A 15158-nucleotide genomic window follows, 5' to 3' on the forward strand; every position below is an offset into this window, starting at 1 on the left:
GGGCTGCAAGCACAAGGCGTTGGATGTCTGTTTATTTGTATTATTTATTAAGCAAATTATTTCTGTGCCCAGCACCTGGAAACACACCATAAATAAAACACAGCAGAGTCTTAAATTTTGCTACAGGCAAATGTCCCTTGGCCCTCCCTGCACTGTCACAACAAACCTCTGTAAATAACATCCCCAGCTTGCTGTCAGTGCCAAAAGACATTGCAGAGCAAATCCAGCCTCCTGCCATCTTCTGGAGGAGAATTGGCAGGAGTCACCGGCACCAAAAATGCAGCTCTGCACCTCCAGGAAAAACTGCCTCATGAGGAGAGTAGAGCACAGGAAGAGCAGATCCTCTTACATTTGGGGGTTGCCATATGACCTCTAAAGACAATTCTATCTCCAGCTGTCTTCCAAATGGCTTTGAAAAAGGCTCCAAGAGGGAATTTTTTAGGTGTGGGCATTTGCCTAAGGAACTAAAATCTGTCATGACATGCAGCACAAAATATAAATCCACGCACTGGGTCAGGCTTGGCTCCAGGTTCAGCCTAAAGTCCAGACTCTTCCACTCTGCACCAGCATTGAAGATGTGATTATGGAGAGATGCCTCTGCTTGAATTAAGGTGCCAAGGAGATCATCTACCAAAGTCAAAACCAGGGATTTTATTTAACAATAAATGTGGGGTAGAGAAATTGAAACAGATCGGAAACAGGAGAGTGAGAAGGGAAGAGGTGGAAAAGTGAGGGTGAGTGTATTGGGGAAGAGATCAAACAGTGGACAGTCTAGGACTCTTGTCTCCAGCAGTGTCCCACTGGTCCCTCCTCATCCTGTGCCTCTCTGCACTAGAGTCCTGGTGGTTCTTGTGGAGCTGAGGACCCCAGGCCATCCATCCAGCCACACCTTTCTCCGCTCTATTTTAAGGGCACCCAGGGAGGCACTTTCCTAGTTGCCCTGTGAAAGGAGAATGGTTTTGCCTTCATTTACCTGCAATGCTGAGGCCCAAGGAGCATTTCTCAGCTCCTGAACACCCCCTCCCTTGGGGGCAGGGTGGGAATGCACCCCCACAATGCAGCCAGGCCTGAAGTCAGCTTCTGTGGAGCGCACAAGGCAGCACTGCCATCCTTTATCAGCTGCCCCTCTCTGACCAGGCTGCCTTGCTGTTGGCTTGGGGCTGAGGGGCTGGGGCCAGCAGCAGGACCTACCTTTGGCAAGTGGTTGCCTTGGCCACCACCCACCCATCCATCGGTGTGCCCAGGGTTGGTCTGTCCCTGCTGCCCTTAGCTCTGGGACCGGCCGCTGCCCCTGGGAGCTGGGCGTCCTCAGGGTGAGCCGGCATCTTTGGGCATGGTCCTGGTGCTGGCCCCGGGCTCACTGCTCTGGCTGCCCCCTGAGGCAGCTGAAGGAGAAAAGGCGGCACAGAGCCCGCCGGGCCCTCTTGGCCATGGAGCGCCATGGCCGTGGGGCCGGGGGCTGCGGGACGGCTGCGCTGCCAGCCGGGCAGGCAGGAACGCTGCGTTCCAGGGGCTGGGCAGGCACCGGGCAAGCTCCTGCCAGGGGCTCATGCCAACAGGGCTTTTCCTGGGGAGTGGCGGCCTGGGCACGGCCAGCCTCCAGGCCTGCTTCTTCTGCCTCTTCTGCAGGGTCAGCAGGCAAGGCACAACCCACAGACACATTTGGGTCTTCTGGCAGTGCGGAGGGGAGAGGCTCGCTGTGCTCCTGGTCGCTGAGGTCGCTGTCTGGAGGAGTAGGCACTGGCTCTAACTCTTCATCTTGCGGTGGAAGTGACCACGGGCTCTCTATCTCTGTGTCCCTCTGTCCCACCGCTTCGTCTTGCTCCACCTCCTCCATGAGCTCGTTCAGCAGAGTTTCCAGGCATGGTGAGTCCTCAGAGTCAGAGCACAAGTCTGCCAACAGCTCAGGAGACACAAGCTCTGAGCAGTTTTGTGCCTCTCCTGTGGCCTCTTCGGTCACAGAGCAAGAGCTGAGTGGCACCAAGGGGTCTGTAGCTGGTTCCAGAGTGGCACTTGATGGATCCCTGAGGTTGTAGCTGGACGTTATGGGGTTTTGTTCACTGCTCATGGAGGAGAAGATGTCTCCAAAGAGCTCTGCATACATTTTCTCTTCTTCCAGCTTCTCCATCTCCTCTCTCTTCTTGCTCATAAGTTGTACTAAATCCTCAGGCCCCATGCACAGCTGCTTGTGAAGTGCAGCATGCTTGGCTGGCCAACGAATTTGACTTTCTTCACAGGGGTCTCCAGAGAAAGGAGAAGCTGAGAAGCCTGAGCTTTCCTCAGGCTCTGATGTGAGGAAGAGCTTTCTGTGGCCCTCATCCCAGGGATCTCCAGCCTGGGCACAAGCTTCTGCCTTGTCCTCATTCTCCTTCGAGAACAGGGCAAGCCACACACTCTGCAGGTCGCTGTCCCACTTTCCTGCAGCCTGTGCTTCTGGGAGCTCTTCCTGCTCTTGCTTTTCCTCCAGCCCCTTTACAGGAGAGTCCCAGGGCAGCGAGTTTCCAGAGACAGAGCTCTGCTCTGCCAAATGGGCAGGGGATGGGAGCTCAGAGCACTTTGCTGCCTCTTTTGTGGAGCCTTTGGTTGAGCTGGAAGCACTGGGCAGCTCCTGGGGCTCCGCATCCACCTCTTGGTGGGTGCTTGACTGTTTGTAAGTGCCGGTGGACACGATGGACCCGTCTTCTGACAGGTGTGGGCCCAGGCCTCCAAAAAGGTCTTTGTAGGTGTGGCCACCATGCCCCTCCTGCACCTCAAGGACCCCTTCTTTCGCAGAGTGCCCCAGGTGCTCCCAGGCTGGCTGGGCCCCAGTGCAGAGCGGCACGCCGCGTGCAGGTGTCACGGGGGGCAGGCGGTGGCCCTGCCTTGCCACTGACCCCTGCCAGAGCCCTTCTGTTCTGCTCCCCAGGGAAGGCGTTCCCTGGGCTCTGCCTGCAGCCAGAGTGCCCCATGGAGAAGGGCGCACACGCTCTGGCTGGCCCCTGGCTGTGGGGCCCACAGCATGGGCTGTGCTTCTGGCAGAGGATCCAGAGGCTGCTGCTGCAGGTGCTGCAGGCAGAGGGGGCAGCTTGGCACTGTCAGTGGACACTCTGGATACTTGACCACTGAGCTGGCCTGGAGGTGCCACTGTCACCTTAGGGCCGTGGAGAGGTGGCATGTCTGACACAGACAACCTCTGTGGCCCTGTGACACTGCTGTGGGGCACTGAGTGCCTGCACTCCTGGCTGCCCCTGCATGTGCAGGACCAGGTGGGGCTCCGTGACAGGATGGGTTTGGGGAACAGAGTGGGTCTGTCCCCAGGGATGGGTGTGATGGTCGTCCAGGTGAACTGAGGTGCCACCTGTGGCTGCCTTTGGATCACATGTGGGGAGCAGGAGGAGGCACGAGATGGAGCTGGCTCTGTGGGCACGGTGTCCCCCAGTAAGCCCAGGCCTGGCCCCAAGGCAGGTGCTGGCCACAGCAGCCAGGCTGGGCCGGGTTCCCAGCTGGGCTCGCTGCCTCTGGGCCATTGCTGGGCCTGGGCCATCCCAGAGCTGTCCCCTCTGCAGAGCATGGCCTGGTGCCACGCCTGGCTGTCTCTGCCTCAGGGCTTCCCCCAAGTCCCACTGCAGGCTGTCCCTCCATCCCTGTCCCTCACCTGTTGCCGCCGGTACAGCAGTGGCTGCCCCTCACGGGGCTGGCCGTGGGCATTCACCTCCTCCTTCTTCAGCACTGTGGGAGTGCTCTGGGGAACACTGGCCACAACCACCCAGGGGAGCTGCTGCCCTCAGAGAAGCTGCTGCCTCCTCAGAGAGCTGCTCTCCTGGGAGTGGCCACTGCAGGGTATTTATAGCCTCAAGGGTCATGACATGCACCCGGGTCACAATGACCTCTGGGCACGATGTCACCGTGGGTCACAAAGGCCTGGTGGGCATGGCCGCCCTTTCTCCCAGAGGCCTGGCGGTTTCCATGCTGATGCTCCTGGGCACAAAGGCCTTTTTACTGCCTTACCCCTCAACTTTGCTTACTCTTGTTCCTCTCTCAATGTTCTGCAGCTTTCTCTTGCCCCACCTTGTGTTCCTCCCCTAAACATCCCCAAGGAACCCTGTGCCAAAGTGCCAAAGGGCTTTTTCCACCCAGCCCACCATGGGTCCCAGCCCTCGGCCCTGACCTCCTGTAGTAGAAAGATCATCAGGAAGGCAAAAGCTCCGTTTGAACTTAATCTGGTGGCTACTGTGAAAGGCTATAGAAAGTGTGTTTTTAAAAAAATTTTAATAACAAAGGAGGGCCAAGGAAAATGTCCATTCATAATTTCATAGGGGAGTGAGGGAGAGTGGAATTGTGCTCAGGAATATTCCAAGGGCATCCTGGTGTTCTGTGTCAGCAATAGTGTGGCCAGCAGGACCAGGGCTCTGATTGTCCCTCTGTGCTGGGCACTGATGTGGTCACAGCTCGAGTGCTGTGTGCAGAAGTGTGCCCCCATTAAGATATGATAAGTGAGAGATCCCCTTCTGTGAATTAAGGTGCCAAGGAGATCATCTACCAGCATCAACAACAGGGATTTGATTTAACAATAAATGTGGGGTAGAGAGGTTGAACCAGATAGGAAATAGGAGAGTGAGAAGGAAAGAGGGGGGGAAAGTGAGGGTGCAGTGGGGTGGGAAAGAATGGGGGTGCAGGAGTGTGGGGGGGAAAGGAAGGGCTGGGTTGGGGTGGGGAAGGGATCAAACAAAGAACAGTCCAGGACGCTTGTCTCCAGCAGTGTCAGATTGGTCCTTATCACCCTGCCTTGGCCACCACCCACCCATCCATCGGTGTGTGCCCAGGGTTGGTCTGTCCCTGCTGCCCTTAGCTCTGGGACCGGCCGCTGCCCCTGGGAGCTGGGCATCCTCAGGGTGAGCCGGCGTCTTTGGGCATGGTCCTGGTGCTGGCCCCGGGCTCACTGCTCTGGCTGCCCCCTGAGGCAGCTGAAGGAGAAAAGGCGGCACAGAGCCCGCCGGGCCCTCTTGGCCATGGAGCGCCATGGCCGTGGGGCCGGGGGCTGCGGGACGGCTGCGCTGCCAGCTGGGCAGGCAGGAACGCTGCGTGCCAGGGGCTGGGCAGGCACCAGGCAAGCTCCTGCCAGGGGCTCATGCCAACAGGGCTTTTCCTGGGGAGGGGCAGCCTGGGCACGGCCAGCCTCCAGGCCTGCTTCTTCTGCCTCTTCCGCAGGGTCAGCAGGCAAGGCACAACCCACAGACACATTTGGGTCTTTGAGTAAGGCCCTGGGGAGGGGCTCGCTGGGCTGCTCGTTGCAGGGATTGCTGTCTGAAGGAAAAGCCAGTGGTTCTGCTTCCTCGTCTTGCAGAGGGAGAGACAACAGGCTCTCTGGCTCGCTGTCACTCTCTCCTGCCACTGCTCTGTTTTGGAACTCTTCTCCCTCCCACACTTCCAGGAGCTCGTCTAGAAAGACAGGGGATGGTGAGCCACCAGAGACAGGGCACAGGCCTGCCAACAGGTCAAGATGCAATCTCTGCGGTTTTTTCTCTCTCCTGCCAAGTCCTTGGCAAAAGCATTGCAAGACAACAAGTTCTCTGAAACAGGCACAGCTCAGCCAGCAATTGGTCAAGAGACACAAGTTCTGAGGACATTTGTGTCTCTCCTCTGGCATCATCAGTCACACTGCAAGTGCTGTGCAAGACAGAGGGGCCTGCAGCTGGCTCCAGGGTGAGGCTTGATGCATCCTTGAGGATGCACTTGGACCTCATGGGGCTTTCTGTGTCATCCAAGGAGGAGAAGATGGCTCTAAACATCTCTGTGTGGGCTTTGTCTTCCAGCTCCTCCAGCTCCTCCCTCTTTTTATGCAGGCACTGCATCAAAGCCTCCTCATCCTCTGGGCACAGCCGCTTGTGCCATGCAATTTGCTCGGCTGGCTGACAAATTCCCTCTGCCTCTTGGCGGGCACTTAGCCACTTGGCAGTTCTCAAGATGGACTTGATGGATCTGTTCTCACTCAGGTATGGGCCCAGGCCTCCAAACAGGTCACTTCAGGTGTTGCCCCCACGCCCTTCCTGCACCTTGATGAGCTCCTCTATCTCTGAGCACCCCAGGTGCTTCCAAGCCGGCTGGGTCCCTGTGTGGATCTGCAGGCCATGTGCAGGTTGCACGGGTGGCAGGTGATGGCCCTGCCTTGCCACTGAGCCACGCCAGAGCCCTTCTCTTTTCCTTGCCAGGGAAGGAGTTTCCCAGGCCCCACCATGTCATGATTCTCTCGTACAAGCAAGGGTCATGATGGTTCATTAATTGATCTCAGAGTGCAAAAAACAACACGGAGAGGGGATTTCAGTATTAATCAAAACAAATGCACCTTTTATTGAGTGCCCACAGCAAATGAGATAGGATTTAGAAAGGAGATAAAGAGAGAGAGGGGAAAGGGCTATAGCTACCAGACATAGAGATTCAGTCCTTGTGGACCAGCCAATAGATCTGCCTTGTCACATCGGTGAGAAAATCTCAAAGACTTGGTTAACTCAGGGGGCTATTACAGTCCTCCGCCGAGGAGAGGAACAGGTAAAAGACAATGAAAGTCTCTTAAAATCTCTGAGGAAGAGCAGGTACAGTGAAGAATAAGTGTATTGAAGCTATCAAGGGGGAACAGGTCATATTCTCAGCAGTGAGTGAGGGCAATTGTTTTCTTGGTCCAACAACCACGTCTGGGCAAACATCTCACGTTGATCAGGCCAGCCTCCCCTTGTGTTAGGATTATAGGGGCCTCAGTCTCAGTCCTTGGGAGGGGGCTTCCATCTCTGTCCGTCACGGTGGTCCTGAAGCAGATGAAGGATTTTCCATGGGTGACCACCAAAGTTACCCCAGAAAGTTCATTTGGCCAAGAGGTAGGGAAATTCATGGGCTATTGTCATGAACCAGGTGCAAGCTTATAGGGTGAGTCGCTCCTTTGCCAGCCCCCTGCTCAAAGCAGCATACCTTGGTGGCACTGCAAACACACCTGCAAACAATCCCTTGGCGAGCATCCACCTCAGCCAGGCCAGGACTCAGGGTCCCAGTCTCTGTCCTTGCAACAGTCGTGAGGCAAATGAGGGAAACTTTGGACTATCTCTTACAGCATCTGAAAAAAGTGACAGTTCTTTTCCATGGCAAGGAAAGCACGGAGCCCCAGTGCTCCAGGAGCTGATGAGAGGCAGCCCTTGACATCCCAAGATCAGCCAGACCTGTCAGGTGGCCCCTGGGAGGCCAAGCCAGCCAGACCTGTTCCATGTTCCCTGGGTTCCATGGGGCCTCACAGTGTCCCAATGGTCCCTTGTTTCCAGGAGGCCCTGAGGTGCCATAATGCCCCCCTGGTGACACAAAGCCTTGAAGGGTCACAATGGTCTCCAAGGTTCCATCAGGCCCCACAGAGCCAGAATGGTCTCTGGGTTCCATGAAGCCCCACTGTGTCACCATGGCCCCTTGGTTCCATGGGCTCCAGTGGTGCCACAATGATCCCCTTGGTGCTATGGGCTCCAGTGGTGCCACAATGATCCCCTTGGTTCCATGAGGTCCCCACAGTGTCCCAGAGATACGCATGGGAAAGAAAGAACACAGCTCCAGTGTGGCAGGGACAGTCAGCAGAGGCCAAGGCCAGCCAGACGTGACGGTACTGGCAGATTTTTCTTTGAAGCGGCCCTTGGATATACACAATTTCAGAGGTGGAATCTTCAGACAGGGAAACCTGGAGTAGAAGGATTGTTCTTCTCCATAGAAAAGAAAGCATGGAACAGTGATTCAATGGTGACATTTGGGGAATCTGTGGGGGATATTGGAGATCCTTTCTGCACCTCATGACCCAACAGGGGCATGACTAATAAAAGTTTCCTGATGCTTCCACTCTGCCATGATGGGAGCCCCTGTGAGTGCCTTGTATATCGCGGCTCTTTGGCAGCTTGGGGACTCCTGGGATGTCACCGTGGAGCCCCCGTGAGTGCCTGTGACAGATCGGTGCCTTTGCAGCCCAAGGTCCCCTGGGATGTCACCATGGAATGGCTGTGACTGCCTGTGACCACACGGCTCTTTACCATCCCCAGAAAGCCCTGGGAGGTCTCCATGGAGCCTCTGCCTCTGCCTGTGACATTCCAGCTCTTGAACAGCCTGGAGACTCTTGGAAAATCCCCATGGAACCCCACTGAGGGCCTGTGACAAATCTGAGCCTTAGCAGGCAACCATCACCAGGATCCATTGCTATGGTCAGTTTCCATGGCAACCATCACCAGTCCCCTGTTGCTATGCTCAGTTTCCATGGCAACCATCACCAGCCCTCTGTTGCTATGGTCAGTTTCCATGGCAAACATCACCAGCCCCCTGTTGCTATGCTCAGTCCCTTGGCAGCTCCATGGAGACCCCATGCCATGGGTGGTTGCCATGGACATCAGCTCAGGCCAGCAGCCAGAGACCGTTTCCATGGCAACCATTTGCAGTCCCATCCCCAGCGTCATGGGATCCCAGAATCAGAGAACTGGCTGAGTTGGGAGGGACCCATCAGGATCCTCGATTCCAACTGCTGGCCCTGCACAGGACACCCCAACAATGCCAGCCGGGGCCTGGCAGCACTGTCCAAACGCTGCTGGAGCTCAGAGAGCCCTGGAGCTGGGACCCTTCCCTGGAGAGCCTGGGCAGGGCCCCAGCAGCCTCTGGGGAAAAACCTTTTCCTGAGATCCAACCTAAGCCTGCCCCGACTCAGCTGCAGCTGTTCCCTCCACTCCTGTCCCTGGGCACCAGAGGGAAGAGGTTCCCACAGCCCCAGCCAGGGACCGGCTCCCAAGGCTGTTGCCATGGCCACCAGGGCTGGGACCAGCTGGGATGCTCGGTTTTCATGGGCTGTGGTTCAGGAATGGGGTTTCCCAATTTCCTGCTCCCGCTAAAACCACGCTGCCCTCACTGCCCTCCCACCTCCCATGGAAAGCACAAAAGGCAAAGATCCTAGGCTGGAATAAGAATAATTTATTGGCAACAGAAACAAGATGAAGAACAAACAAGAACAGGAACAATAATGATAACAGAAGGAATAAGAAAAACTATTTACAGGGAAAACTACAACATCAACGGCTGGCTCTTCCTGCCCATGTATTTCCTCCAGCCTGGAAAGGACACCCTTCTCCTCGGGGAGAGAGAGAGTCCCTTTCCTGTCCCTGGCAATGACCTGAGGTGAGAGTGAACGTAATGTCACGGCCATAGTCAGACCCTCATGTTCTTCAATCCCACATCATGTCACTGGCAGGGGCAGGAAAAGGTACAGGTGTCTTTCCAGCATGGATCATGGGGAACACGGATAACCTGGGCTCTTCCCAACGTGGGACCTCCAATAGGGGATGAAGCTGGAGCAGTGCATGAAGAGCACTGCAGTGGGGGCATTTGCAGGGCTTCCCTTACCGGTGCATCCGTTGGTGTCTGGTCAAGGCAGAGCTCTGGGTGAAGCTCTTCCCACACCGGGGACACTCGTAGGGCCTCTCCTCAGTGTGGATGCGCCGGTGGGTGATGAGGTGGGCATTTTGCTTGAAGCCCTTCCCACACTCAGGGCAGCGGAAGGGCCTCTCATCTGTGTGGATCCGCTCATGCAGGAGGAGACTGGAGCTGGTGTGAAACCTCTTCCCACACTGAGAACACTCATAGGGCCTCTCACCGGTGTGGATGAGTTGGTGGGTGAGGAGGTAGGAGCCACGCTTGAAGCCCTTCCCGCAGTCGGGGCAGCGGAAGGGCCTCTCATCCGTGTGGACCTGCTGGTGCTGGAGGAGATGGGACCTGGTGTGAAACCTCTTCTGACACTCGGGACACTCGTAGGGCATCTCCCCAGTGTGGATGCGTTGGTGGGTGATGAGCTTGTATCTGCAGCTGAAGCCCTTCCCACATTCTCCACACTCGAAGGCCCATTCCCCAGTGTGGATCATCTGGTGGTGGATCAATTTGCTGCTCTTCCAGAAGCTCTTCCCACACTCCAAGCACTTGTAGGGCTTCTCTTCCACGAGGTTCTGCTGTGGGGATTTGTCCTCCCTGGTCTCCATCCTCAGTTCCTTCCCTGGGGGAGGAAGGACAAGGAGAGGATGGGATTTGCCTCTGTGCCAGAGGGAAGGGAAAGGAGATCCCCCAGTGCAGCCCCAGCAGGACAGCAAGGGCACCGGGGTTGTCCTTCAGCCAGGGGCCATGGTGGGCTGGGAGATGGAGCAGGAGAGAGAAGGAAAGGGGCACTGACTTCCTCCTCACCTGCCTGGGTGTCCTGGAGCATTGTGTCAGTTTGAAAAGACAGGTGTCTGCTAAGGACGGCAGGAGCCTCCCTTGAAATGGAAAATGTTAACCCCCTCCCTTGGAATTATAATTTTTAAAATAAGGGGCTGTCAATCAAAAGCTATGGGAATAGGAAAAACATTTATTTAGGAGGAAAATTAAAATTACAAATGCAATAGTACAAAAAAACTACTTACAGAGTCAGAATACCACCTGACACGCTGTGGGTCAGGGTGTTGGTAGCACTCCCGTTAAATGGTGGCTGCCGTCCTCCCACAGTGACAGATGTGGTTTTGTTGGAGCAGGGATCTTCTAGAAGGGTGGAGTTCTCCTCTGGAGGTCCAGTGGTGTTGTCGATGGGCCTGGTCTGCCTCTGGGATCCAGTGGAGCTGAAAACTGCTCTTCTGGGAATCCTGTGGGAGAAGGCTGACTCTGTTGTTCACATTCTCAGCTTATATCCAGGTAGGAATGCTTGGCTCCTCCCTCTGGGCGGAGCACCTCACAATGGGATGATGGACTATTTATCAGTCCTGCTGTGACACTCAATGGCCCATTAACAGAAGATATCTCCCCAGAGGGAGGATTCCTTGTGGAAGAGATAAAGTAAACTGCTCAATTAACAGATGATAACTGCCCCACCTTTAACAGATGGTAATTGTATACACACCCAGCTAAACCTGAGACACTGTTCCAGCCTTGGAAAGCAGGATTTGGTACCAGGACTTGTTAGGGAATGCAACCCTGACTGAAGGCAGAGATAGAATCTCCAGAGCCTGCAGCCGGAAATGGACAGTTGAGTAAAAATCACTTCAACATCTTCTCCTATGGAATTATTTTCTAATGAATTTTTGCTTTGCCTATCTAAAAAGTTTGTAATTTTTTGCAAATTTGCATTTGCAATTTAGACTCCATTTGCATTGCAGTCTAAATTACACTGTTCCTTAAGTGAAGTTGATGTCTGTGTCTTTGGTGCTGACCCTTTGTCACTAGCAACACAGGGCCCCATCCTGCCTAAGTGTTACCTGGGAAGACAAAAACCCTCACTCCAAATGTCCCCCCTTCCTCTTTGTTCCCCCACATTATACACTGATCATGATGTCCTATGGTCTGGGGTGTCCCCGGGGTCAGTTGGGGTCACCTGTCCTTGCTGTGTCCCCTCCCAACCTCCCCCGCAGCCCCCACCCCTCTGCAGTGTGGCCAGACGAGGGGCAGGACAGGCCTTGGCTCAGTGCGAGCTCAGCAAGAACAAAACCATCTCTGTGTGCTCAGCCCTGTGCTCAGCAGCGGGCCCCGCATTTCCTCCCCTCCCAGCCCGGACCCCCCTTTCCCACCCCTCTGCCCCACGGCCACCGCAGCACCGGCTGCTGGGTGGGGGGAGCCCCCGATCAGCCCCAGGGGTGGGCAGGGGGCTCAGGGGCCCCCCCGGTGCGGATCAGTCCCCCTGACCCGAGCCCCAAATTCTGCTCCGGGGGCCGCTGGGCTCCGTGGGTCTGCCTGGCAACCAGTGAGTCATCAGTGAGAAAAGCTCTGGTTGGCTGGAAATTGTTTAGTGCGTTCTCTGATTGGCTGGAATTGTGTAAGGCGCTGTGCCCTGCGGGTGTCCCTGGGAGCTGCAGAGTCCGGGCCGGAGCCTTTTCCTCTTTCTTTCTCTCCCTCTGAGACCTCTTCCCTATTTCTTTCTGTCCCTCTGAGACCACTTTCCTATTTCTTTCTCCCCCCTGCCCCGAAGACCTCTTTCCTATTTATCTCGCTCTCTGAGACCTCTTGCGATTTTTCTCTCCATCTCTCCTTCCCAGCCAGGAAAAGATGTTCCTGCCCTTGCAGGCAAAGCTCTTAAAAAGGACCCAAAAGCCAAGTGGAGCAAGATCTTACAGTGACATTTCACTGCCAGCCTTTATAACTTTACCCATGGTTGTTGTAGCTCATGGATTGGGAATTAAATCAGGACAGGGTCTTTGGTGGGAGCTGCCCTGGGTAAAGGAAGACACTGAGAGAGAAACAGAGCAGGCAGAGAAAGGCAGGGGAAAAAGGAGGGCACAAACACAATCAGCTGAGAAGATGGCACTCTGAAACAGAAACTGGAACTGACTGAAAATGTGTGGGACAGAAAGAAATAATTTTGTAACTTTATTTCCTATCAGAGTACAATTTTCACCCTTTCTCAAAACCTCCTCCTGGTGCCATTCAGCAGGGCTATCAGAAAGTTTTTCATTCTGAGTAGATGTTCCAGGTTGCAGCCACAAGCAAACAGGGAATGGGGATTTTCCTGCTCCTGGGGAGTTTGACATCCCCAGGAGGATGAAATAAACAGGGCAGGAGATCTTTCTCCTTTCCAATGCCTTTATTAAAAGTGATCAGTACAGGATGGGGGGTTGTCAGGTCCGCGGTTCCCTGCAGCCGCTCCCAAAGTGACTCAGAAGAGGAGGAAAGTGCAGCTCTGTCCCCTGGTGGGGGGCAGAGCCGGGAGTCCCGTCCTCGCAAGGGCAGTGGGGGTATACCTCGTGTTTGGTTGAGTTTGCCGGTCCAGGAGTCCTGGACCCGACTGACTTCATTTTTAACCGGGGCAAAGAGTGACCGAGGTTTTCAGCGTCTCTGCCAGCTTCTGACCTCGCCCCTGCTGTCCAAACACCACCTTGACCTCTCAATTGTGCTTTGGCTCATTTCTTTTGGGGTATTTTCCGGGATTTGGTTGGGGTCCCGTCCCGTTGCAGTCTGGGTTTTGAGATAAATTTGCATATCTCCTGAAATTCCCTGTCCCCTTCCCTATGTCCGGGGGGTTGTTACTAAAAAAAAGAATTCTCCACAATAGAGGGTTAACGACGATACTCAACAGGTGATTACAACATTTAACCAACAAAAGAATTCTTGGCCAGCGATCAGTTCCCAGCTTAACTTTAAACTCTGCAACCCTTTTCTTAAAAAAAAACGGTTAACTCTTTTTTTACTCATAACAGAGGAGAGGAGGAGGCACCAGAAGAAAAGGGCAGCTGGACTTCATCCTTCCACAGGAAAGAGGAGGAGGGAAATCTCTTATCCTGTCTGCAGCTGCTCCCACAGGGATGTGAGGGCTGATCCCAGAGCCCCAAGGGTCACAGTCAGGGCTGCCCTCAGGGAATGCTCGCCTGGTATTGAGGGGCAGCGTGGGAGCATCTGGATCTTGGAGCACCCAGCTGCCCCCCATGTTTGGAGGTACCTGAGGAGGGCTGGGACAATGCCAGGGGCATCCTGCAGTGACTTCCCCCTGTCCTGCTCTGTGTGACCCTGATCCTGGTCTCAGTCTCACTCCACATTTAGACACACTCACAGTTCTGTATTTAATCCCATCCCAGTGCCAGACTCGTCTAGCCCCAGACCCAATCCCAACCCCAGCCCTAAAGCCAATCCCATATCTAGCCTGAACCCCAATCCCAGCTCTAATCCAAATCTCAGCCCCAAATCCAACCCCAGCTCCAATTCCAGCCCCCTCCTAAATCCTCAGCCCCAAACCAAATCCCAGGTTAAGTCCTTCTGGAGGTTTGGGGGTGTCTCTGTCCCTCTGACCCCGATGATGTTTGGGTGGGGTCACACCAGGGCTGAGAGGGACAGAGACCCCCCCAGCCTCCCCAGGTGTGAGAAGGTTGGTGAGCCCCTCCAGCCCCAAGCACCCTCAGCGGTGTGAGGGACACAGAGCCCCTGGTCCCCAGCCCTGCACAGGCATTCCCTGAGGCCAGAGGGATGGAGACCCCCCGAGCATCCCTTAGGGTGAGGGGACAAAGACCCCCAAGCATCCCCTGGGCTGAGTGGGACAGAGATTGCCCTGAGCACAGGGGTGAGAGGGAGGGAGACCCCTCCAGGAATTCCCTGGGGTGAGAATGATGGAGAGATCCCCTGGGGAATGGCCTGGGTGACAGGGACAGGGACAACCCCCCCCCAAACCCCTCCCAAGCATCCCCCAGGGTGAGAGGCACAGAGACCCCCCGAGCATCCCCTGGGCACTGGACAAAATTAAGTTGTCAGAAAGCAAACTTAACTCTGCATAAATCACTTTGAGGAATATTAGATTTTCCCACAAGTCACATGTGATGAAAATGCAAACAAATCCCAAACTTTAATAAACTGGCAACAGAAGCAATTCTGTAACAATTCCAAATTTCATTGGTTCCTGCATAGCTCCAGCTCAGCTGCTGGCAGGTTCTGATAAAAGAAAAGGGGAAATTCGGCCCTATACAGATTATGGAAGGGAAGGGGAAGCTCTGTGTAGCTGTTACAAAGGTGACAGGGACGAAGAGAAAAATGATTCTCACATTTTGCAAAGGCCCCCAGCCTGTAAAAGAGAAATGGGAGAGAGCAAGGGAGTGACAGGGACAAAGACCTCCCCTGGGGCAAGGCAAGTGTGACATTGTCCCCTGTGTGTGTGGCCTTCCTGGGGTGGGGGTTTTACACCTGAGCCAGTCTGGGTAAGGGGGGTGGTGCTCACCTCCCCGAGCAGGGATTACCCCACTGTTTCAGGTTGCAATGTAAGATGGAACCAAAAGCATGTTTTCAATCACCATCTCCACAAACTGCTATAAACAGGTGGGGCAGAGTTCTTTATCTCTTCCATGACTCACCCCTGATAACACCCTCCAGGGGAGATATCTTCTGTGAATGGGCCATTGAGTGCCACTGCAGGACTGATAAAATTACATCCTCCCAATGTGGGATGCTCTGCCCAGGGGAAGGAACCAAGCATTCATACCTGGATATAAACTGAGGCTTTCAACACCAGGAGCACCTTGCCTACTGCATTCCCAGAGGACAAGAGCTCCATAACCACCCCTGGACCTTCAGAGGAAGACCAGACCCTTCTACAGGATCACTGCTTGGACAGAATCACGTTAATCACTCCAACAGGACTGCAGCCACCATTTAATGGGACTGCTACCGGCTCCCTGACCAACAGGGTGTCAGGT

General features: G+C 54.9%; 1 protein-coding gene across 1 annotated transcript in view; it reads right to left on the reverse strand.

Annotated features, from left to right (window-relative positions):
- LOC132334955 (zinc finger protein 850-like) overlaps positions 1 to 10007 on the reverse strand; it is a 300730-nt gene extending 290723 nt beyond the window's left edge. The window contains exon 1 of the mRNA XM_059861079.1: positions 9379 to 10007. Coding sequence (XP_059717062.1) covers positions 9379 to 10007 — 629 coding nt within the window. The remainder of the gene's footprint in view (positions 1 to 9378) is intronic.
- Between the last annotated feature and the right edge of the window lie 5151 nt (positions 10008 to 15158).

The sequence above is a fragment of the Haemorhous mexicanus genome, chromosome 16, assembly GCF_027477595.1.
Source record: "Haemorhous mexicanus isolate bHaeMex1 chromosome 16, bHaeMex1.pri, whole genome shotgun sequence".
Taxonomy (NCBI): Eukaryota; Metazoa; Chordata; class Aves; order Passeriformes; family Fringillidae; genus Haemorhous; species Haemorhous mexicanus.